The 24,566-nt window shown below is 48.4% G+C and overlaps 1 protein-coding gene across 1 annotated transcript; it reads left to right on the forward strand.

The window, feature by feature from the left end:
- The first annotated feature begins 532 nt into the window (after positions 1 to 532).
- Positions 533 to 24,286, forward strand: HDAC1 (histone deacetylase 1). The gene is made up of 14 exons (XM_077337435.1): positions 533 to 707; positions 3,840 to 3,952; positions 7,513 to 7,630; positions 8,856 to 8,930; positions 9,870 to 10,008; positions 15,495 to 15,636; positions 16,392 to 16,484; positions 16,648 to 16,756; positions 17,060 to 17,200; positions 17,933 to 18,041; positions 18,161 to 18,291; positions 21,122 to 21,268; positions 22,035 to 22,083; positions 22,921 to 24,286. The coding sequence occupies exons 1-14, from the start codon at positions 659 to 661 to the stop codon at positions 22,946 to 22,948; spliced, it is 1,443 nt and encodes a 480-aa protein (XP_077193550.1). The 5' UTR covers positions 533 to 658; the 3' UTR covers positions 22,949 to 24,286.
- Positions 24,287 to 24,566: the final 280 nt, after the last annotated feature.

A 24,566-nucleotide genomic window follows, 5' to 3' on the forward strand; every position in this document is an offset into this window, starting at 1 on the left:
CACATAGAACGCAAAAATAGTAATATATATATTTTTTACTTTCAACCTAAGTACAATTTGCCAGGTAGCCCCAGATGTCCCTCCAAAAGTGGGACAATCTGGTCAACCTAGCCAAGGGGCCGAGGGGCAACCCAAAGATCTCTTTGCAAAATCCGGGGCCATCGACACGCACGTTATTTCCCTGGCAGTGACACCTCCCGTTTCTTAAAAAACTCAGGTGGGGAGAACGAATCGAGGAGAAAGTTTTGCAGCCTGGCAGACGGGACGTGCTCGCTGAGCCCCCTCCGCCGCCGGAACGGCACGCAACCTCGCCTCCTCTCCTGCGCCTCCCTGCGAGTCGCGCCCTGCTCGACCCGGCCGCCGCCTCCCACTCCCATGCACATGGTGCGATCCCGCCCTCCCCCCTCGCGACGAGATGGTACAGTCCGAGCAACTCCTCGCTCGCTCTATCTAACTTGTTGGCGCGGTTCGCTCCGCCTCCTCCCACTTGTGATTGGGCCGCGCTCCGGCCGTCGGCCCTGCGATAGGCCGGGAAGCTTAGAAAGGGAGCGGGGCGAGCGCTGGAGGGGCCTTTCCTTTCTCCGCCGGGCGCGCTCGGTTGGGTGGCGGAACTTGGGCTCGGGCGGAGGAGCTGTCGGGAGGCGGCGGGAGGCGGAAAATGGCGCTGACTCAGGGGACCAAGCGGAAAGTCTGCTACTACTACGATGGTGGGTAAAGGGGGGGGGCTTTGGGGGAGGGGCCTGGCGAGGAAGGGGAGGGACCAAGGAGGAGGGGGCTGGGGAGAGGGGTGAGGGGGTGAAGATGAAGGTTTTGGGGAAAGTGAGGGAGAAGTTGGAGTTGGGGAGCTTCCTACCATGGGGTGGTGGAAGAGGAGGACGGAGGAAGGCTGGGAAGGGAGGAGGGGTGCAGGCGGACCTGGGGATCTAAGGGGGTAGTGGGGGGAGGGATGGGTGGTGAAGTCTGCAGGGAAGGGGGCATTTTAGCTGTGGTAGCTTTATTTATACCCTGTCCCCCCTCCAAGTGGGCAATCTAAAACGCCTTATGTTTCTTTCTCCCGTTTTCATCTTGCAACAACAGCCCTGTGAGGTAGGCTGGCCTGAGAGTGACTGAGTGGCTGCAAATGGGGATTTGGAATCGTCCAGGCCCGAGTCTGATGTACTTATTTCTACACCCAGCTTCGGTGTGGGGGCGATGAGGGGGGAAGGGAACGTCGGAGGAGGGCTACTGGGAAGCATGAAGGGCAATGAAAAATGCAGAGTGGGAGAGAGGAGGAAAATGCAGGAGGAAGGGAAGTTCTTGGGGGAGTCTAGTGATGACTCCTGGTGATTAAAGCTCTGGTGCTGGGGGGGGGGGAGGGACCATCACAGTGGAGAACCTTGGCGACAAATGGGCTGATTGTAATCACACCAAAAACGTTTCTGTTGCTTTCATTTGGTATGTTTGATGGGACCTCAGTAATCCATTGAACAACTTTGGTACATGAACTCACCTCCATAATACAAGCGGGAGGGAAAGGAACTGAAATACAGGTGGGTCTTCTAGTAGCCATTTCTTGGATTGTGCTGTTGTCTGCTGCTCTTACTAGAGAAGTATTTGGAGGCTCTTGACTGGATAAGAAGGAAGGCATAGAGCTAACAGTGTGCTTAGTGGCTAGAATCAAATGAAAATCGGATGAATAGAGCTACTTGGAAGGAGGAGGATGGCACTGTGAAGAAACTAGGAGGAGATGAGCAGCAAAACCTTGGATCAGCAGCCAGAACCTGGGAAAGAAGCTCAGAAAAGTTATTTCAAGATGGGTAGCTTTGTTAGTCTAGCAGTAGAACAGAGCGATAGCACCGTAAAGGCTAACAAAATTTATGGCAAGGTATGAGCTTTTCTGAGTCACTGCTCACTTCTGCAAAAAAGTAATTGACCTGCAGAACCTTTCATTAGTATGATGGTGATGTTATCTGTTCAGTCGTGTCCGACCCTCGTCGATTCTATAGGAAAGTTTTTGCCATATGTTTCTGTCAATGACCGCTTCTTTCAGTTGGTTCATGGTCATCCCTGTATCGGCTTTGATCGTGTTGAGACAGCAGATCCTTTGGCGACCACGTTTCCTTTTGCCGCTGACCATGCCGAGCATTAATGATTTTTCTAGCGAGTTTGATTGCATGATGTGTCCAAAGTAAGTGAGCTTTAGCTGTAATATCTTGCCTTCTAATGACATAGTTGGTTTGCTCCTCTCTAAAACTATTTTGTTGGTAACTTTGGCTGTCCGTGGTATTCGTCTCCAACACCATAATTCGAAAGCATCTATTTTCCTTCTGTCTTCTTTCGCATCCATAGCTTGTCATGGGGAAGACAATGGCGTTGACTAGCCAGCACTTTGTATTAAGGCCGATATCTTTATTTTTCCATATTCGGTTCGTGCCTAACATTGCGTTCCGGCCCAGTGTTATTTGCCGTTTAATTTCACAGCTGTATCCACCACTTTGAGTGATCATAGAGCCAAGAAAGATCATCAATACATTCAGTGTTCTCATTGTCAATTGTGACTTTGGTGCTACTGCCAGTAGTTGTCATGATCTTGGTCTTTTTGATGTTTAGGTATACATTCCCAGAAATAATATAAGAATGTTAATCCTTTCTTTTCTCTTAAAAGTGTTAAAAGGCCACAACTGTCTTCCAGTTGACCAAAGCTTCTATGCCCAACTTTCATGAGATTATTTCTCCTTGGCACATCCTTGAGACTGGAGGCAAGGTCAGCTTTGAAGGCCCAAGAGTTGACTGCCATGTGCAGGAAGAAGGTCTTGCAAAGAAGAGAGATGAGCCTTTGGTTGGCTGTGGATAAGAACTGTAGCTAGGGCAGGTTTTCTCAACATAGGGGTTTCTTGATGGCCCTGGAAGTGTTTCCTGAATGGGTGGGAATTAATTTTTTTATATCTATATACTTAATAATTTTAAAACATTTATTGGGTGATATGACCATATATAATGTTGACCCACCCCTCCCAAAATGGCCAATGATGGGCCTGGAGGGGGTGGGAAGGGGAAGGGCCAATCATATTCTGCATGATCACAGCACTTCTGGGATTTCTCAAAGCCTGAAGAATATTCCAGGGGTTTCTCACTGGTAAAAAAGTTGAGAAAGGCTGAGCTAGGGGGTGCTATCGGAAGGTCTTAGAAGAGAAATTAGTCAAGTAGTGGGGCTGAGAAGGAAAACTCAGTTGGGAGAGGCAGTGATAATGGGCATGGTCTTTAGTGGTGCCAATTCAGCTGTGAAGATTGTGGTGACTTAAAAATCTACTGCTCAGTGGAAAGAACAACCCTCTACCCTCCTCATATGCCTGCCTCTGGTTTCCTTTCCATCCTTCCAGGGTAACTTCTGGTATCTGTGGGGAGGGAATCAGCATTACACAATGGGGTGGCAGGAAGTGGTTCAAGCTGGGTGCTTTCCTGAGTGCTGGGATGTTAGCTCTCTTTCACTGGCTGTACTCCAACCTAGGCTGTTTTTCTTCGGCTTCCTGGCTCTTCTCATTGACCTAGTGTGGATAGAAGACAGGTAGGTCACTTTTCTACTATAGGCAGCCGTTCCTCCCTTTTCCAGACTACTAAGGATCATGTTTTGCAAGATTGTTAGCTTCCTTGGCTGATGCTGACTAAAGTTATATGATTCTGCAAGTTTTGAAAGGTCCAAATTCCTTGGTTTGCTGCATTTTTTAAAGAGCCTCAACTGCTGGTAGCCATAATTTTGAAGTAGGAGGTTCTGGACCACAGTTTCTGCCAGGTGATGGCTCTTCCCATTCATTCCATACTTGAAGTGGCTCACTATGTTTTGTTTCCATCTCACCTCTCAGGGGACATTGGGAACTACTATTATGGTCAAGGCCATCCTATGAAACCCCACAGGATCAGGATGACCCACAACCTCCTCCTCAATTATGGCCTTTACAGAAAAATGGAAATCTATGTAAGTATAATAGATCTATTTATAAATTTCACACTTAAGCAAGACACGTGAGTCAAGAAGCAGATGTTCTCAGTGTATCAAAAGAAGTAGATCTTCTTTAAAAGAAATCTGTAATCAGGATGTCAAGAGACAGATAGCACATCCCTGGAGCCACCAGATCACTGTGCCATGTTGTCAGTGATCTACAGCCCATGCTAGGTACTGATACTTGTTTTTGGAAGTTATGACCTGAAAGTTTTTTCTTGTTTATGAATACCTCTCTAATTTAAATTGGTTATTCACCAGTGGCGGAAGGCTACCTAGGAGAAGGTAGCTGAGAAACCAGTGATAAGGTCAGATGTCAACTTTCTCCCAGAATTGTTTCATGCAATGCTGCTAATTTGGTCTTCCCATCAGGGTCTCATTTCTCCTTCAGTGGGGAAATCCTCTACTGGTTAGGTCACACCTCCACTTGCTCCCTGTAGGGCTATGCAAATTTTTGTATGACTTTCCTTCCAGGTTGGATAGTCCTGCTGCTCCAGCAGAACATTGTTAGCATGGCTCCTCTACCTGTTTTGCAAGGGCCTGTTTATTAGTTGGAAACTGTGAAAAAGATCCAGGGCTCTTGATCTTCTAGAAATAAGGACATATCTAAAGACAGTGCCCTCCCTGTCTGAGGCACTGGGTGTGGGAGAAGCCTTGTGAGGTGAAGGAGATTGCCCAAGAGACCTAGAGACCATAAAGGACTGAGACTTGGGTGACTTCATTGACTTAATCCCCAACAGCAGCAGTGGCATGAGGAGAGGCTGTCACAGAAGAGCCACTTGGCGAAAAGAAGCCATAGGAGACCGGTTCTGCACAGAGCTGGAGGCTGCCAGTGTGCTAGAGAGAGTGGGGCACCGCAGTGGGGGTGCGCAGCATTCATGGGCTCCCAGAGATGGGAATTTTTCCTCTAGATGTCTTCTCCATTATACAAGCCCCAACAGTCATGGCAAGCCTGCCTGCAACTCTAGGAACTCCAAATATGATGGCCACAAAGCCTCTTCCCACCTTTTTGCTCCTCCCGTCACACTCATCTCAGGTCTGGAGGCCTGTTTGGTTTCCCCAGCAGCAGCCAATCTATCCCCAAACCCTCTGTCATAAACAGAGGAAGGGAGTACTCTGGAAACAACCTGTATATACAGCACAGATTGGAAAGCTGGAGTGCAGCCCATAGGGGGCAAATGATGTGGAGAGACAGGCGGAGATCTTCCTCTCCAAGCCACCCTCTTCCTCATCATGTGGGAGAGATCGGCAGAGACAAGCACATCCCAGATCCGTGTGCTGTACTAGACCTGGCCAAAGTAACTAGGAAGAGCAGGGAACCATTACTGTCTGTGGGTCCACCAGCTAAGCTGCACAGAGATCTAGGAAGCATAACTTGGGATCAGAAAGAGAGGAAACACAATTTGTAGTAACTTCAGTGGAAGTTACCTCAGATAGAGAAGATGGGAAATAGTTCAGAGAAGAGTCTGACAATAACAACAACTCTGCTAGACTTTTGTCAGCCGGAACGCTTCTAGAGTCTACGTTAAAAAATTCTATCTAGTTTGACTTACTCCTTGGAAATGGTAGAAAAACCAGCATCTTCTGCTTCTTCAAGCTTGGATTCTTGACGTTTCAAGAAGCCACCCAAATGACTGGCAGTGTGTCCATTCTCAGAGGCTTTTGATCATTCTCTGCCAGATGAAGTTATGGAGGATCTTAAAGTGCCTCTGGTAGACACTCCTGTTGTTGCTTTACAGTTTGGGGCAGTCCCTTTTTTTTTTGCGCAAGATCTACAGCTGGACCCACTAGCGATGAAGATGGCCTTGTTGAAGATCAAAAGAGCAGCCCAGTTTGCATTAGATGCCTCACATAACTCTGTCCAGTTCTTGGACAGAGCTCAAGCAGCGACCTAACCACTACACCAGGAGTAGTCAAACTGCAGCCCTCCAGATGTCCGTGGACTACAATTCCCAGCATTCACTGGCAGGGGCTCGTGGGAATTGTATTCCATGGACATCTGGAGGGCCACAGTTTGACTACCTCTGCACTACACCAAGCTGGCTCTCTCCCTGTTGGCCTTGGTTTTCAGAACTGCTAGAGATGTCAGTGGAAGAGTCCTGGGAAATTCCCACGACCAAAGACTTACTAAGCCAGGTCCAGCCTTTCATCTGGATTCTCATTAGCTCAGATTGATGATTGGCTTGACAGGAGAAATTGTTACGTTCTAGGCCTGAAGACCTGCAACCAGGCTTATCTTCTGTTATACTTGGTCTTCATTCAAAAGTGGCCTTCAGAACATCACGTGAATCCCTTGAAGTCATCTTGTAAGGATATTTATTTATTTGTCAGCATCTGTCGACAATGCCATTCTTCAGTCTCTGTGCAAAAGCTCAAATGGACAACAATTTGGCCTTAAAAGAATAGTGGCATTGAGGTACCAAGGGGAACATGTTTTGGTTTTCATAGTAGCTGCCAACCTGAAAGTCTCCACTTGTCAAAGAAGCAAAGGGAGACTGGCAGGAAATTGCGGAATTAGAATTAATAAGTTTAACTGTATTACTCTGCTCTGGTTCGGCCTCGCTTGGAGTCCTGTGTTCAGTTTTGGGCATTCCAGTTGAAGAGGGATGTAGACAAACTGGAGTGTGTCCAGAGGAGGGCAACGAAGATGGTGAGGGGTTTGGACACCAAGACGTATGAAGAACTTTGGGTGAGCTTGGTCTGTTTAGCCTGGAGAGGAGACGACTGAGAGGGGATTTGATAACCATCAGTATTTAAAAGGGTGCCATATAGAGGATGGAGCAGAGATGCTCACTCTTGCCCCAGAAGGACGGGCCAGAACCAATGGGATGAAATTAATTCAAAATAAATTCTGTCTCAACATCAGGAAGAAGTTCCTGACAGAGAGGTTTCTCAGTGTAACAGGCTTCCTCAGGAGGTGGTGGGTTCTTCATCTTTGGAGATTTTTAAACAGAGGCTAGATAGCTATCTAATGCCGAGGCTGGTTCTGTGAAGGCTTATGGGGGTGGAAGGTTACAGTGGATGAGCAATAGGGTTGTGAGTGTCCTGCATAGTGCAGGGGGTTGGACTAGTTGATCCATGAGATGCCTTCCAACTCTTCCTCTATGAATTATTCTATGAATTCTATGATTCAATGGTTAAATAGAACAGGCATCCTTTTTAGCTTCTCCCAATGTTAAATGATTGTTGCCAGTGGTAAATGTTGTAAATGTTTACTGTATAGTGCGTTTTGCAAAGATATCGGCAGCTGTATTACTGGGATTTCATGATCGCATCACGCCTTTGTTCTAAGTTTCCCCTTTGTGTGTTTATATAAGCCTGTGTTGGAGAATTCATTGATTTATGCATCTGGCAAAGGGGAATGCATTCCATGAAAGCCTTTGCTATGGTAAATCAGGTAGCCTTTAAGATGCACTTAAGCAGTCCCATGTAATGAAACGTTTTGATATAAGCGTGGAAAGCACTCTGGATAATTTGAGCTGTGTTCAAATGGGATAGCCATTACCGACGAGTCTTCAACCGGTCTGTTGTTGCAGCGCCCTTACAAAGCAAGTGCTGAAGAAATGACCAAATACCACAGCGACGACTACATCAAATTTCTGCGGTCGATTCGCCCAGACAACATGTCCGAGTACAGCAAGCAGATGCAGCGATGTGAGTTTACAGGGGTGTTGTCCCAATATTTGCCGGAGCAGAAGGACACAACACATGCCCTTCTTGTCTGAAAGGGGACCTTCCCAGCAATATTTTGAATGTAAGGAATAGGCAGGCTTGAGCAGGGATTCTACGAAGCAGGCACAATTGTGGTCAGCTATGTTGGTCTGGAGCGAAATAAAACCCAAGAACTTGGCCCAGCCAACCAATGATGCCATTTTGAGTTCACTGGAATTCTTCAGCAGGGTGGATATTACAAAATATTAGTAATATAATAATAATAAAACAGGAGGGAGGAGGGGGCAGCAACCAAATGCCTGGGACTCTGATCGTAAGAGCTTGTCTGGTTGGCACCCTCTGCAAAACGCTGAGCAGGCACGCCGATTTAAAATGTTGCCGATTGCGGGACACTCCCCTGGCCGACTGAGGGCGAGAAGCAGCTCTTCCCCATTAGAAGCAGGAAGGCCAGCAACAGTCCTAATCAACAAGGAATGATAAAGCTGGGGATAGCACTGGCTGGCCACGCTGCAAGGCACTTGAAACACTCTGTACAGATGCACAGTATTATGATTGTTCATTAGAGTCCTTGCATTCAGTCCCATGTGACTTTTATGTATGAGAGTGCTGGCCAAGCCTTCCCGTCCATGCCTCAGTGTCATTTCTTGAACTGAGAAAAGGCTGGGCATTTGCTCTCATGGGCAGTTCACATCTAGACTACAGGGATTGGCTTAAAGGGGGAAATTATCTCAGGTTGTTCTGCTGGCGGCGTAATCCCCTGTGTCCTCCTCCAGAGGCGATAGAGGGTAGGGTTAGTTGTTATTTCTGCCTGGTATTCTTTGGATCTGTGTAGACTGTGTTGTATATTTCTTATATTTTAGGGGTGATTACACTGGGGACTTTATGTATATTGTAACTGGGGATTTTATGTATATTGCAATCTGCCACGAGCCTTCATGGGAGTGGTGGGCTAGAAATTTAATTATTATTATTATTATTAATAATAATAAATCTCACCTTTCCCCCAGACGTTTTACAGATTTTTATATTTCTGCCAGATCTGCCTCTTCCCCATCTGTCTCTCTTCATGCCCCAGCAATTGTTTTCCCAACCAAAGAACGATCCTTGTCTTAAACAGAGGCTGGTGTTTCCTCTACATCTCCCTTGTTCTGTTGAGTCTACTTTTGTTTGCCCTTTCTGCTCATCTTGCCTCTTTTCTTACCCACAGTCAATGTTGGCGAGGACTGCCCTGTGTTTGATGGCTTGTTTGAATTCTGCCAGCTGTCTACAGGAGGCTCTGTCGGTAAGTGTTAGTGTTAAAAAAAAAAATTAGGCTGTGGATGAACAGGCGTCTTTAAAGGGGATTTCTGTTTTGCAAATGTTCTGACCATCTCCTGCCTTGGAGGGGCGCTTGTCAATTACAAAGTGGCGAATACTGACCAGCAGCGCACACAATTAGTGTTTTTAGCTATAGGTGCATGTGTATATTTTTCTCATATGCACAGCACTAGGGACTCTGTATTTAAAAACCATAGTAGCCCTCTTCAGAGCTCTGGAGGGGAAGGAAGGACTGGCCACAGTTAAGTGGGAGACTACCAGTGAAGACTGGGGTTGCTTTGCAGAGGAAGAGAATGGCAAGACCCCTTCCTCTTGCCCAGAAAATCCTGCAGCAGGGATGGCTAAATTGCGACTGTCCAGATGTCCATGAACTACAATTCCCATGAGCCCCTGCCAGCATGCTGCTGGCAGGGGCTCATGGGAATTGTAGTTCATGGACATCTGGACAGCCACAGTTTGACCACCCCTGCCCTACAGTCTTGGGGCTTCCATGAATCAATCGCAACTTGATGACACACAATTATTCGTATTAGTTGAAAGCCTGGACTGCTTGCATTAAGGAGTGTGTGTGATGGTGCGATGTGGAGAGGTTAAACGACAAGGCATTGCGAGAATCTCATTTGTGCGAGTGTGTTCCGCTAGCTGGATTTCTCATGAGTTTGGTGGATTTGGGGGTTACTTCCAGAGTTTTACTAATTGCCCCTCAGCTATGCAGCGGACTTAATATTGGCTTTGCAGACTTATATAGACCAACCCTGCATAGGAATCCTGAGTTCAGCAACTCAAGCTGTAGGTTGCCTTCTGCATGGAATTATTTATTTCTCCGCCTCTGCAAGGCTTGGATTTCTCTAAGGGCTCTTTGCAAATTCGGTCTTGTGTCACAGGCTCACAAATCTCTCCACAGCCAGTGCGGTGAAGCTGAACAAGCAGCAGACGGACATCGCTGTGAACTGGGCAGGTGGCTTGCACCATGCCAAGAAGTCTGAGGCCTCTGGCTTTTGCTACGTCAACGACATCGTCCTGGCTATTTTGGAGCTGCTCAAGTACGTAGGATAGCCTGCATGTTCCAGAGCTTATAAAGGAAGGAGGTTCCGGTAGAGAAAGTAATATACCTTGCCCTGTGTCAACAAAATGCCTGTTGATACTGGGGTTTATCTTTTTTAAGCCTACGTGATGTAAACAGCAGCAGGCAAGGCAGTAAAACTGTTCTTGGACTCTGCTGTTTCAGCCTGCTCGTGGGGGGGGGGGAGCGTGTCACATGACTGAATGTTCCTGCCTACAGAAAGCTCCCTGCATGTAGAAAACGGGCTGTCAGGGACAATGACTCTGGCATAGCCTCCCTGATATCCTGAGTTTTTCTTGTTTCCCGTAGGAAACATTCAGTCATCCCACTCTGTTTCCCTCCCAGTCTTCCAGGAATTCTAAAGTGGCTAGCCAGCTCGCTGCTGTTTGCGTGAACCCGGCTTGAAGCAATGTTATTTTTCCTCTTGGGCTGGTTTGCTAGGAAAGTTCTCTTACTCTTTCTTTGGGATGGGGCAAAAGCTGGTTTCTGTCCTGAGTGTTAATGGCTGCTTCATGGATAGTGTGCTGTACAACGGGGGTCCTCAACCCCCGGTACCGGGCCGCGAATGCCATAGAACTGGGCCGCCAGCGGCCGCACCTGCCTCCCCCCCCCCCCGCAGTGAGAGGGGGGAAAAGAGGCAGGCGTGGCCGCCGGCATACCAGCGACGCAAACGCGCATGTGCGGAGCTGCAGCACATGCGTGTTTGCGCACCCTCCTGGCGAAAACACGCACGTGCGGCAGTTCTGCGCATGCGCGTTAGCGCCACCTAGTGGCGAAAACATGCATGTACGGCAACTGCGCATGCACGTTTACGTGCAGCTGCAGCGGCCGGGCCGCCGGCTCTCTCCCACCCTCGGAGGCGGTCCCCAACTACAAGAAGGTTGGTGACCGCTACTGTACAAGTTAAGAGTTTTCCCGAGACAAGGTCACTGTGAAAAGTGGCACTCTCCTGTCCCTGGTAAGTTAAAGGTAAAGGTATCCCGTGTGCAAGCACCAAGTCATGTCTGATCCTTGGGGTGATGCCCTCTAACGTTTTCATGGCAGACTCAATACGGGGTGGTTTGCCAGTGCCTTCCCCAGTCACTACCATTTTACCCCCCCCCCCCAGCAAGCTGGGTGCTCATTTTACCAACCTCTGAAGGATGGAAGGCTGAGTCAACCTTGAGCTGGCTGCTGGGATTGAACTCCCAACTTCATGGACATCGCTTCAGACAGCATTTCTGCTGCTTACCACTCTGTGCCACAGGAGGCTCTCTGTCCCTGGATGCAAGCGCTATCAGCTATATACCCCGCTTTTAGGGGCAGCTTCTTCCCAGATGGCGTTGAACCCACATTTGTTGTGATAGATTTTAATATTGTGTTTCTGTGTGGAGCTGAAAGAGGAGACGGGCACCCTATTGCTTTCTCTTCTAGTTTCATTTTTATTTCCTTGCTTTTGCTTTCTGTTGCTCTCGCCCACTTTGCTCTTCCCAGTCTAGATTTCTGCAAGAAAGCTAATTGCCGAGATCCAGACTTGAATTTGAAATCCACACATGGCTTCTTTTTTCGGAGTGGGGGATAATGTGAGCATCCTGCTTTCCTGAATCTGACCCTCATGCTATATATCCAGTTGGCTGGTATATTTACTCAGGCTGGGTGCGGCAGGGGAGCACAGTCACTAACGGCCTGTGTTCCAGGCAACACTCGGATCTCATTGGAAGTTCATCTAGGGCTTTTTTCGTGTAAAAGAGTAGTTAACAACGGTCAACAGGACTTCTCAAGCAGGCAACATTGTGTGGTGTCACTGTTCATCTTCCATCTTGTGCAGCCCCACATTGGCTGCAGAGAAATCTTTACTAGCTTCAAAAGCTTGAAGAGGGATATCCCACTCCAAAAGAGCTGTGCATGTGCCGGTTTTCCCGCTGAACAGATCGCATGTTCCTAGGGCAGGCTGACTCTCCCATACACAGGGCTCTGTCTGAGACCTCTGGCCTGGCTCTAGAGCCGAGAATCCCACCACCTTGGACCTTATCTCCTCACCTAGCTTCAACTAGAGATTCCGTGTCCAGGGCTGAAGAAGGCCATTCAAAGGTCTCACTGGAACAAACCAGCTGGGAATCCCGGGCTCCCTTAATTTGGCACCTGGCATCTCAAGCTTCGTACTTTTTCTCACCCATCTGCTTAGACCACTGGGACCAGCTTCAGCATGATGAAGGTTCTGAGTATGCATTGGAGCACATGGATGAGCCTGCAGATCTCTGCCCACGCCCTTTTTCAGAGGGTAGCACCAATCTGGCCATCATATTAGTATCCTCCAGGGCAATACCAATCTCCCTTTCTGAAGTGAAGGCAGGGCCAACGGCAGAGGTCTTTGCATCAGGGCCTACAGAAAGAACAACAGCGGCAGACCTCTGAGGGGCTTTTTGCACGCCTTCAAAATCGCACAACGGTTGCCAATTGAAAACGCTACTGATTTGCCGTTATGCACAACGTCGTTGACAATCTGCCACACACCTGAAAACGATCTGCAAAAAGCACTTCCTTGTAGCGCTTTCAGGGAAATCCCCAAAAGTGGATTCACCCTCCGGAAAGCGATACACTCCTGCAACCAATCTGCAACACTAGCGAAAAAGACCTGTGCGTTAACATTGTTGCAGTTTCTACAAAGTCCCTCCCCCTGGTTCTCTCCTCTGATCTTCCGGCGAAGCGATCGCCATTTTTTTTTTCTCCGAGCGAGCGGGGATAAACGCACCAGCGAGCCTCTGTTTAGAGGCTTCCCCGGCTTCAGTCCCTCCCCTTCAGTCACTAAGCACAAACAAGAGAAGCCCGTTTGCTGATGTATTTTCCCTTTATTTTTTACACATTCATTCAGCCGAAAATCGGGCCTGTGAGAGGGGGGGGGGGTTTCACTCGGAGGGAGCGTGGCAACGAATAAATGACAGCTCAAACACACCAGGCAGCTGGATGGGTCTCTCCATTGCAACGAATCAACACAGATTCGTTGCAATGGGTCTGGTTTTTTTAAAAAAAAACTTTCTAAAAGGGAAAGGGGCTGTTTGGGAGCATGCTAATGGCTGCCCATTGGCTGCTTGACGGCCAGGGGCGGGACGAGCTTGGCAAGAGCGCTTCCTTTCTAGCGATTTTTGCCGAGACCGGAAGCCTGTGGGAAACGCTACAAAACGCAACTGGATTCCACTACAAAGGCAGGTATGCATAATGACGAATTCCACTATTTTAAATGGCGATTTTTCATTCAGCAACCAATTTGCTACAAAGATCCCGGTGCGAAAAGCCCCTGACTTATCTGCCCAGGATGGCAACGTTACCCTGATATTCTGGGACCAGTTGTCCTTGTTTGAACCCACATGGCCAAGATACTTGGGTACTCTCCATTATTTATATTGGTTATAGATTAGAATCTAAGTGTCTTCCCACATGTCGTGTTGGTTCTGAGGGTGTGGACAAACCCTTCCCGGAGTTAAAATTACAGCTTCATGAGCTCCTAGTCATGGGTGCTCTCAGGGAGGTCCTTGATGGGTTGCAGTCAGAGGTTTTACTTAATTTTTTTCTGGTGGGGGAGAAGGACAGAGATTTCCACCCCATCCTGGTTTTAAGAAAGTTAAATATTTTAAAGTTTCTAAATTTTTTATGGCTTTGTATCTTTCCAAAGTTGGGCACTTGAGAAGGACCTATGCCGGTTCACTTGCATGCTGGCTGATACATCGGAAGTACCTTTTAGTGGCTAAACTGTGTCGTCAGGCAAAACCCATCTTGCCACTATTGCAGTGGTCCACTCTGAGGTCCAAGGTACCTCGGTGTTTTCACGCAAACTTCCGATGTGTTTCCTTAAAGGTAAAGGTAAAGGTATCCCCTGTGCAAGCACCGAGTCATGTCTGACCCTTGGGGTGACGCCCTCTAGCGTTTTCATGGCAGACTCAATACGGGGTGGTTTGCCAGTGCCTTCCCCAGTCATTACCGTTTACCCCCCAGCAAGCTGGGTACTCATTTTACCGACCTCGGAAGGATGGAAGGCTGAGTCAACCTTGAGCCGGCTGCTGGGATTGAATTCCCAGCCTCATGGGCAGAGCTTTCAGACTGCATGTCTGCTGCCTTAACACTCTGCACCATAAGAGGCAGTGTTTCTGCCTTAGGAGTTCCTTAAATACATTTCCTCCTAAGCCAAAGATTGTCCTGCAATAGTCTCTTTCTGTGGTGCCAGCTGCCTTCTTAAAAAAAAAAAATGAATCCATGGGGCCGTGTGCCTTGGCCTTTCTTTCAAAGAAGGCAGCTTTGGTGGCACTCACTTATGCTAGATGTGGGTGGGGGAATTGGTGGCCCTGACAATAGACCCTTCTCCCGTTCATTAAGTTTTCCCCAGGGAAAATGGTGCTCCACTCCAGCCTGCATTTCCTCCCTCCCCAAGACTGTTTCCAGGTACCATATGCCCCCCAGGAGGTTGTACTGCCTGTTTTCTTTCTGGATCCTTCTTTTAAGGCAGCAAAAGAATTACACTCTCTGGATGTTCAATGAGCCATTCTGTATTACATACATGGGACAAAGCAGTTCAGAGTCTCTGCGGTACAGAGATCACGCAGTATTTCTGCAATGTCCCACCAAGGAGTCCCGCTGTCAGAGATTTGCAGAGCGGCTCCCTGGGCAGCAGCAGACACATTTGTCAAGCATTATTCCCTTGATCTCCAGGCGCAGAAGGCGGCTGAGTTGAGGAAGGCAGTGCTGCAGTCTTTATTCCAGTGAGAGGCACATCCCAGCTCCTACGGCACGCAGCTCGCTAATGTCCCAATGTGGGGCCGCACAAGAAGACGGAAGATAGAAACAAGGCTGCTTTTACCTGTGACTGTTTTTCATTAACATCTTCTGTGCAGTCACACATCCCCTCCATAGCTTTACTTGGTTTAGGCAGTGACCCAAGGGTTTGCTGCAGCTTGGTTGGAACTGAGGGATGGAGCGTCCCATCTTTGGAACACGCGATCTGTCTGTTGGGAAAACTGGTGCATGTACAATTCCTGTTGGGCAGAATGTACCTTTTTAGAGCTTTGAAGCTAGTAAAGTTTTGTCCGTGGCCAGCCTGCACATGCGCAGTCCCAATGTGCGTCTACACAGAAGACGCCAGTGATCCAACAGTTACAGGTAAGTGCCACCCCGTTATCTTCCACTAGAATGAGCAATTTAAGGGGGAGGAGGGAGTTTGGCAGCAATGTTCTGGGGCGTGCTGTCTGCTCCTATGGGGTGGTGGTTGAGACTCCACAAGCCTGGCCAGTGCCCCATAGGAAATGGATTGCCAGCTCTAGGGTACAGGCAATGCCTCTCCCTAACCCCCGAACCATCTTGCAATGCTCAAGGGTTCCTTGGCAGACAAAGGTTGAAGTAGTGCCCACTTCTGACAGTCCTACCTGGTCAAAATAGTGCAGAACAGGTGCTGACAAGCGACCGTCAGGTGACCAGCTGGACCACTGTTTGCCGTTCCAGGTACCACCAGCGGGTGCTGTACGTTGACATTGACATCCATCATGGGGACGGAGTGGAAGAGGCCTTCTACACCACAGACCGCGTCATGACAGCGTCCTTTCATAAGTACGGAGAATACTTCCCGGGAACGGGGGACCTGCGGGTGAGAATGGAGGCTGGAGCAGAAGCTGCCCTGGAAAACCCCAGTTAATTTCTGTTTCCCTTAAAATCTCACGCTTGTTCTTTCGAAACGAGTCTTTTCCTTCTTTTTTTCCCTGGTAGAAATATATCCCAGATGGATCTTCTTTTTAAGCGTCCTCCATTTCAAAAGCCATAGCTTAGGAACTGTTAAGAGCAGAGGGTCTTCTGGATGCTATAGTCAGAGCAGCAGCCTGAATCCATGTTGGAATCCTCATTCTGGCTTTATGGCATCTGTGAGCAGAGAACTGTATCCCCATGCTCCCATAATTGCACCGGGGAAACATAGGAAGAGAGACTGTTAGCAACATTCAGCACCCTGAGGATCTCTTGACTTGGTTTCTTTAAGCCATGCTTTGTGCTAGGGTGGGGGAGTCGTGTCCTCACTTTCATTCCCTCCCCAAGGGCCTGCAGAAGTAGATTGCATCTTGCACCGTAAGCCAGCCTGAAGATTTTGAAAATGGGTTTGGGTCGACTTAGTTCTCCTCACACACGCCTACCCTGGTGCTGTTTTGTCGAATTCTGCACACTTACCTAAAATTTACACTTGCCCCAAAATATATACAGTTGCCTCAATTCCCAAGAGCGAGGAGAGCGGGTTAATTTTTTTAAATAATAGCTCAATGTCTGAATTGATGAGTTTTGCTATTCTGGGATGGGGAGAAGAGAAAGTCTAGGAGAGATTATGATTGATTTGTGATATTTCCTTCACCCCACCAGGACATTGGTGCAGGCAAAGGAAAGTATTACGCTGTCAATTACCCTCTCCGGGATGGAATAGATGATGAATCCTATGAAGCCATCTTCAAGCCAGTAAGCTTCTCTCTGGTGCACATCACTGGGGGTCTCCACCCCACCCCACCCCGCCCCATTTGCCTGCCTGCTGCAGCTCCTCTGTCATTGCTGTGACTTGGTTGTATTGTTGCAGTACTGTCCTTTGTGGGCATCTGACCAGTTTCTCTCTTTTTTTGATCAGGTCATGTCTAAAGTGATGGAGACATTCCAGCCTAGTGCTGTTGCATTACAGTGTGGGTCGGATTCTTTATCGGGGGACAGGCTGGGTTGTTTTAACCTGACCATTAAAGGTAAAAGGGGGCTTTCTGCAGTGTGTGGGGGTGGGGATAGGTTTGGGAATATCTCAATATTTCCACTTTACAAGGTGAATCTAAGGATCTCTGATGGGTTGCAGAACATGTCAGGGTGCAAGTTTTGGAGTCCATGCAGTTACTTGAGTGTCCAGGGAGGGCAAGGTTCTGGAATTTTTGGTGCTCCTAAATTAGTGCATTTCAAGCAGCCTCTTGTGTAGTTGGGTGTGGCTCCTCTCCCCCTTCCCATCCTTGCCAGTTCTGCGTCTCTTCCCAGGGATCTGACCTGCTTTCTCCCGGTAGGTCATGCCAAATGTGTGGAGTTCATCAAAAGCTTTAACTTGCCCATGCTGATGCTTGGAGGAGGTGGCTACACGATTCGCAACGTGGCCAGGTGCTGGACATACGAAACCGCTGTGGCGTTGAACACAGAGATCCCAAATGGTAAAGTAGCATAGATGTAGGCTTTTTCCCCCCTCCCCTTACAGCATTTTTAAAAATTAGGCTTGGGAACTTCTACTGGGTTTCCTTACAGTAAGTAGATGTATTGAGACACAGCAGCTGGTTTGCCTGCCTGTTCTGTTGGTCCATTGAGAGTTTTAGAAGGATGCATACGCTGCATGGATATGCTTCCTGTGGGCTGCGCTTGTCCGGTGGTCTTCCCATACAACAGGAAAGTCAAATAAATTCTAGGTGGTGGTCCAAAGTAATTGGCGCTAGCATGAAGGTGATCTAGCCCTGTTAGATGCCTGTGATTGACGACAGCCTAGGAGTCTCTTGAAAAAAAGCTGCTCTCAGTTTGAGAGGAAAATGGTATTTGTGTTGACATGAGAAATTGTCATTCGAGGTTTTATGACTCCTCCCAAACAAGCCTACAGTAAATGTGCATGCATTGAGCCATACAGAGCTTTTCCTATGTGAGCCCTATCTCCCCCCCCCCATGTCTGTTTTCACCCACATTTGATAACATGCTTTCAGTGCACTTTGCGCAGTTGGTTGCAAGTAGATTTTCCTGCTCCACACAGGAAAATCCAATTGCAGGCCATTGCTAAAGTGCATTGAAAGTGCATTATCCAGTGTGTATGAAAGCAGCTTTTCTGGCAGCTTTGTGCACTTTTTGAATGGTGTCGGTGTAGACCCAGTCTGGTTTCAGCACGGTGCTGCTCTCTCCTGCAGAGCTTCCATACAACGATTATTTTGAATACTTTGGCCCTGACTTCAAGCTCCACATCAGTCCCTCCAACATGACCAACCAAAACACCAACGAATACCTGGAAAAGATTAAGTAAGTCTTGCTCAGTGCTGGTGAGGTTTTGCTACAGCTCTCTGTCCTTTGGCTCATTGCCTGCTGCCCTTTTTCTGATCAACTGGTGTATGTGGTGGGGTGTGTGTCTTTGGCCGTAGGCAGCGCCTCTTTGAGAACCTGCGGATGCTTCCCCATGCTCCCGGGGTCCAGATGCAGCCAATCCCAGAGGACGCCGTGCTGGAGGACAGCGGAGATGAAGACGAGGAAGATCCTGACAAACGGATTTCCAGTGAGTGCCTGGCTTCCGTGGTGCCTTGTTTGGGGTTGTGTGAGCAGATGTGTAGAACCACTCGCTCATTTGGGTCAGTTTGGCAACTCTGAAGAGTGCTCACCCCTCCTTTCATGGAGGAGGTTGACTTTCCCATCCAGAAGTCACGTAATGTGGAGAGGAGCAAGCACTCTCCCCTCAGTTCTCCTATTGCTGCCAGTGTGAGAGGACAAGGATTCAGCAAACTGAACGGTGAACTTACCACAGGTTTCTGAGGTAAAAATTTCCTTCGGAAAATTTTGTTTCATGATCAGATTTGACCACCTATACTGGAGTACAAAAAAGAGGTGCTCATAACTTGAGTCACGAGCACTGTCTGAGCTGCCTGCCAAAAAGTCAAAGTTGAAAAATTGGGAGGCTTTGAAAGTGCCTACAGCAAGAGTAGTCAAACTGCGGCCCTCCAGATGTCCATGGACTACAATTCCCATGAGCCCCTGCCAGCATTTGCTGGCAGGGGCTCATGGGAATTGTAGTCCATGGACATCTGGAGGGCCGCAGTTTGACTACCCCTGGCCTACAGTCTCCTCGACTTCGGACTCTGCCTTAGTGTCAACAATCGCCGTTGCCTTGGTGTTGTAATCCATCCACTGATTCTGTCGGCACTAAGATCTCAATCCTGTCAAGACTGTCAGCATTAAAAGCCTCCAGTCTCAGAGCCTGGAAACCAGGAGGGATGTGCCATCGTCGCTGAGGACTGCAGCTCCAAGAATATCCTCAAGTCAAGGGTGTTCACATAGACTCACCTGCCGACTCTGAGGATAATCCTTTGGCACTGACTGCGGTTATGATCACCAAGCATTGCAACTGTTGGGAGTGAAGGATCTCTGGACAGCCACTCTACTTCTTGAATAATGGTGCCAACGATCCTTCCCATGCAATGACATGGCTGGGATAGGCATCAAGTTCCATCATAGATGCATCCACCTTCCTCCACTTCCGGCATGAGGTCGAAGAGTGATGGTGACAACAGAGCCTCCAATGCTGGCTCCAACAACCAGATGACAAAGTTGAGGAATCAACAGCATTATTGCCCACAGACAATTTGAGGCTATGTGCTGATCAAATAATATGAATCATAGAATCATAGAGTTGGAAGGGGCCACACAAGCCATGTAGTCCAACCCCCTGCTCAACGCAGGATCAGCCCAAAGCATCCTAAAACATCCAAGAAAAGTGTGTATCCAACCTTTGCTTGAAGACTGCCAGTGAGGGGGAGCTCACCACCTCCTTAGGCAGCCTATTCCACTGCTGAACTACTCTGACTGTGAAAATTTTTTTCCTGATATCTAGCCTATATCGTTGTACTTGAAGTTTAAACCCATTACTGCGTGTCCTCTCCTCTGCAGCCAACGGAAACAGCATCCTGCCCTCCTCCAAGTGACAACCTTTCAAATACTTAAAGAGGGCTATCGTGTCCCCTCTCAATGAATGGCTAAAGCTCTTAAACAGGAATATCTGTCCACCAAGCCTAAGTCACCTGACCCTATTATGGATGTGCTATTCACTCCTAGGTCTGGTCCAGTTGCTGGCCCTTTTATGAAAGGAGCTCGAGATGTTATATTCAATGTAAGGGCTAATCTGGCACCTACTTCTTCCTCTTATAGAAAGCTAGAAAATTTGTATACATTCAGAGAGGGTGACTGAAACTTCCTGTCTAAACATCTTAAGGACAATTCAGTTATTTTGGAAGTGCTGCCTGGAAAAGGGAAACCAGATATCATTCCTCCCCTTCTGATAGGGATGGTAGGGAGGATGGATCTGTTAGGCAGAAAGATTTACTCCTCCAGAGCCAGGGGTGTGATGGTAGCCAGTTACCCAGCTGTCATGGGGCTTCCCTATGGGAGAAAATGATGCAGCTACTGGATGCACTTCCAGGTGCTTAGAAGCCACTGGCGAAGGAGGAGGGGTGTAAACTGGGTAAACAGCAGCTGATTGCTGCCCCTCACAACACAGATTGTCCAGGGCGGGCAAGAGACATCAGAAGATAATTGTGGCTAAAGTCTTTCCCCTTGTCCAACGATACCAGTTTGAGAGCCTTCCCTTTGATGGGAAGGAGCTACTTAGCAAACAAACTGATGCCATACTTGAAAAAATGAGGACATATAAGCTAACAGTGAACACAATGAGAATTACAGGAGGATCCTGGCAATCCCAGAGGCAAAGGAATTGGCGACACCAAAAAAGATTCCAGGAGTCTGGGGCATTTATGTACTCAAATCACTAGAATGGTCCCCCTCCTTGCCCAGCCAGTGGCAAAAATAGACAGCCAAGCCAGTACCTGAGAATAAAGCAAATCAGCGACTAGTTATGGATGTGGATCCATTTCTACTGGTCACTGGGTGTTAAGTATAATAAAGCTTGGCCATTATCTGGCGTTTGTTTCATGGCCATCACCAAACTCCCCCCTTGTTGAGAGGTCTAAACACACAGTTCTTTGAACAGGAAGTGCAAGCTGTGCTGGAGAAGGGAGCTGTCACATCCCTAGGAGCTGAGCCAACTTCCCCAGGTTTTTACACTAGGTATTGCTGTTGACAAAAAGAAAAAAAAAGATTGCTATAAGTTGGCTGCGATTTGATGGTGCTATATGTATAAGGTCCCCGTAAGGCAGAAGCAGCTTCATGACACGTAACACACAATCTTGTATTTTCTTTAGTGGGGATAAGGAGTAGCACAGTGCCATCACCTTGACATGGTACAGTTTTCTCTGTGTGTCCCTACATATATGAAACTCTCCCCCTCCCCCCCCAAAGTGATGTCTTGCATTGCTAGTGTTCTGTCTGCTGTCCCCCAGTCCGCTCCTCAGATAAGAGAATAGCTTGTGAGGAAGAATTCTCTGACTCTGAAGACGAAGGGGAAGGCGGGCGCAAAAACGTAGCGAACTTCAAGAAGGCCAAACGGGTGAAAACTGAAGAGGAGGAGAAGGAGGAAGAGAAAAAAGGTGAGGGTGAATCTGAAGCCAAATCCAACTTTATATGACTGGCACTTGGGGTGGACAGTGGAGCGTGCAGGCCCTTGGTGCGTTCTACTCGGTATGGGCTCTTTTAAAAAGAAAAATGGTTTTCCATCTCTTTCACACAGTCCTGATGGCTGCCCCAGTTCAAGAAACTGCTGTGGGCTACCCTGACTCAGCTCCAGCTGCCTGGCCCCTCGTGATTGTGTTCTGGGCTCGGGGGTGTGCCTTGAGGGTAGAGAATGCCTCCCTTAGAAAGGGAGATGCTTTGGGAATGGAAAGTTCCCTGGAGTGGGATAGCCACTGGAAAAGCCCTGCTTCCACTTTCATGGTCCTCAGGCCCAGTGCATGATCCACAAGGGTCAGTTGAGAGCACGCTGTCCCTTACATGCCCTGGCCCCCAAGCACTTCGGGCTTTAAAGACTCACATTGGTATTTTTGCACTATGCTGTCAAGCCCTGCCTTGGGTGGGAGCCCATGAGACTTTCAGAAGATAAATGTCCTTCACCTCTTCTGGACAATGTTTTCCGTTCCTTTCCTTGGCGTCTGAGACTTCAGTAGGCATTTATCATTTCCATAGCCGTAAGAAGTAGAAACTCTTCTCTCTTCCTGTCTCTCTGTCCTTAGGGGCAGGGAGCAGAATGAGAGAAAAGGAATGGCATTTTATTCATTTTAGAGACTTTGTTTATACATGTGTTTTCTGCATTTTAAATCTTCATGGGGGGTAAACTGGGTGTTTCCGTTTCTCTTCCAGAAGTCAAAGAGGAAGAGAAAGCCAAAGAAGAGATGGCAGAGCCCAAGGGGTGAGACCTCCTTTCCTGGACTGGCAGGAGCTGCCCTTTTTTCATACATGTAGGATGCTGGTATTTTCAAGTAGCTAGCTATTATGGTCAGCCTGTGCGTCAACACTTGTACAAAGTTTGCCGATTTCTCGAGCTCCAGCCCACTTTGTGACTTGCCAAGCCTTGGACACAACCCGCTTAGCCTCAAGCTGTGGCCTGCTAGGTGCTTGAAAACTCCTGTAGGTTTTACCAACTCAGGTAGCAGCATCTGTTCCTGTCTGGCCACCGTACACAGTGGGAGAGCTGCAACTCGCTCAGGAATTTGGTAGGGGCCGAACGTCCCACTCTCCATGCATTTCTTTCATACACTGGTGCATGCCCGCAAGCGAGGTCATGCTTAATTGAAGCTTCATCCTGACCTTTCCTTTGCTCTGCTTTCCAGGGAGGGAGCAGCTCTCTCTCGGGGGCTGTGGTGCCCTTGGGAGGAGCATTAGCAGACCCCGCTTGGCCAGTTTTCCCTGAACAAACCCCATTCAATAGGGGTACGTATGTTCAGAGAGGCCAAGTGGCCGCCTCACAGGGGTGTATTTAAATGATGGGAGAGGCACTCATTGGGAGAGGTGAAGGGCCTTCTCTGGTGTTAGCATAGTTGGCTCTCCTGCACAGGCACGGATGGAAGGAATGGGTGCGAATGCTGACTTCACAATTGAGGGACCTACTCTGGGTGCTTGGAAGGGCTGGTGCCCGGACCTGAGGTTTCTTAAATCATGTGGGCCAGTACCTCGCTAATGCTTGCTAGCTACCAGCCATTGCTAACGATACCCCCCTCCCCCTTTTTGTTTTATTTTGGCTGAACAGGGTGAAGGAAGAGACGAAATCGACTTAAGAGGCTGACAGATGGGGAGCTGATGTTCCCAGGTTCTCTGCTGCCCCCTCCCCATCCGTTCCGTCAGAATTTGTATTTTATATGTTTCTGTAGATATTTCTATAAAAATATATATTGAGGGGGAGTCAGAGGGAGACCTGGGCAGCATTTCCTTCTGCCCCTCCCTGGATAAAGGCGGAGGGGGGGTTCTACTCAGCCCTAGCCTGAGAGAGAGAGAGCGAGACAGAGCGTCCCTTAATCTCCTGTTTCGGCCGCTGCTTCATTGGGGGCGTGTTCTTGTTTTTGTTCTTTAAAGAAAACAAACTCAATTTCTCCTGCACTTTCTCTCCTTTTGAAATGATGAATCTCCCCTTTTGAGAATTGTATATTCTGGGAGTTTTCAGTTTGCTCTCTTCTTTGTTTTAATAGTTTTTATTTTTTATTTTGAGGTGTGGATACAGCCATAAAACTTTGGGGATCGTGGTGAGGAGGATTGTGCGCTAGCGAAAGCGGTCGGCATTCCAACCGGCAATGCCTGTGTGTGAGAATGACCCTCCTCACTTTGAACCGCCTGCACATTGAGTGCTGCCTCTTTGCATCCCAATGCTTGGGTAGCGCAGGGAACCTCTGTGCAGCAGCAGGCATCACAAGGATACAGGCGGGGCGAGTCTGTGCGCCAGGGCAAGGAGGAGATTTTGGCAGGCCGACCCTGCACTGATTCGCTTCCCTTCGTCCTGCCTGTGGATCGCTCCAGGATCAGTGCTCGTGTCCGGAGGGCCTGCCACTCAAATTTACCACTGTCCCAGCCCTTCTTAGCTTCGCATGGGCTCAGAAGCTCCGTAATTCGTTTGTGTGCGGCAAACGGTTGTGAAAGACGGTGCTCAGACAAGGTTGCTTTCTGGGAAGTCTGCTTAGCCGGCGCCATGTTTGCTTGGTACTTAGAGAAGGGCATCTCGCAGAAGCCAGCAAATGGAGCCAGAGTCCTTGGGGTGGGGGAGCGGGACAGCGTGGCGGTGTCCTTTGGCAGAGCGCCACAATAGAGATTGGCCCCAGCGATGCTGCTACGATAGCCATGTCACACTAGGGGAAGGGGGGCGGGGAGAAAGGGGTTTTATTTTTTTAAGACACCGGTTTACCTGGTTTTTAAGTCTCCTGGGCGCGAGTTGCGCGCAGATCTTCCTGCTCTTTGATAACTTGTACTTGGTGAAAAGAAAGATCATTGTATTTGTGTGTTTAAGGGGAAAGGGTCGGGGAAGATATATATATTGTGGTTTTTTTAAAGATACTTTTTATTTTTCGTTTTCTTGGAGAAAGAAAGAAAAAAAAATCTTTGTAATAAAATCAGTCTGTTTCTCTGTTTGGGTGGTGAATTGTCCACTCTTTGGCACCGGCGGAGAGATCCGAGCAAGGGACGCAAACTCTGAGCTCAGTTAGGTTTCCCAGAGCCCGTCATCCCTTTCCGGTGGGGAGGGCTTGCCTCGTTCCCTGTAAATCCAGACAGCTAGAGCTCAGTGGAAAAGGCTTCCATGGGGGTGTGGAGGGTGTTTCTCCTTTTTAAAAAGTTTTTAAGCAGAGGCTAGGTAGCCATCTGACAAATGCTGGTTCTGTGAACTTGGGCAGGAAGGGTTGTGTCTGTACT

The sequence above is a fragment of the Paroedura picta genome, chromosome 5, assembly GCF_049243985.1.
Source record: "Paroedura picta isolate Pp20150507F chromosome 5, Ppicta_v3.0, whole genome shotgun sequence".
NCBI lineage: Eukaryota > Metazoa > Chordata > Lepidosauria > Squamata > Gekkonidae > Paroedura > Paroedura picta.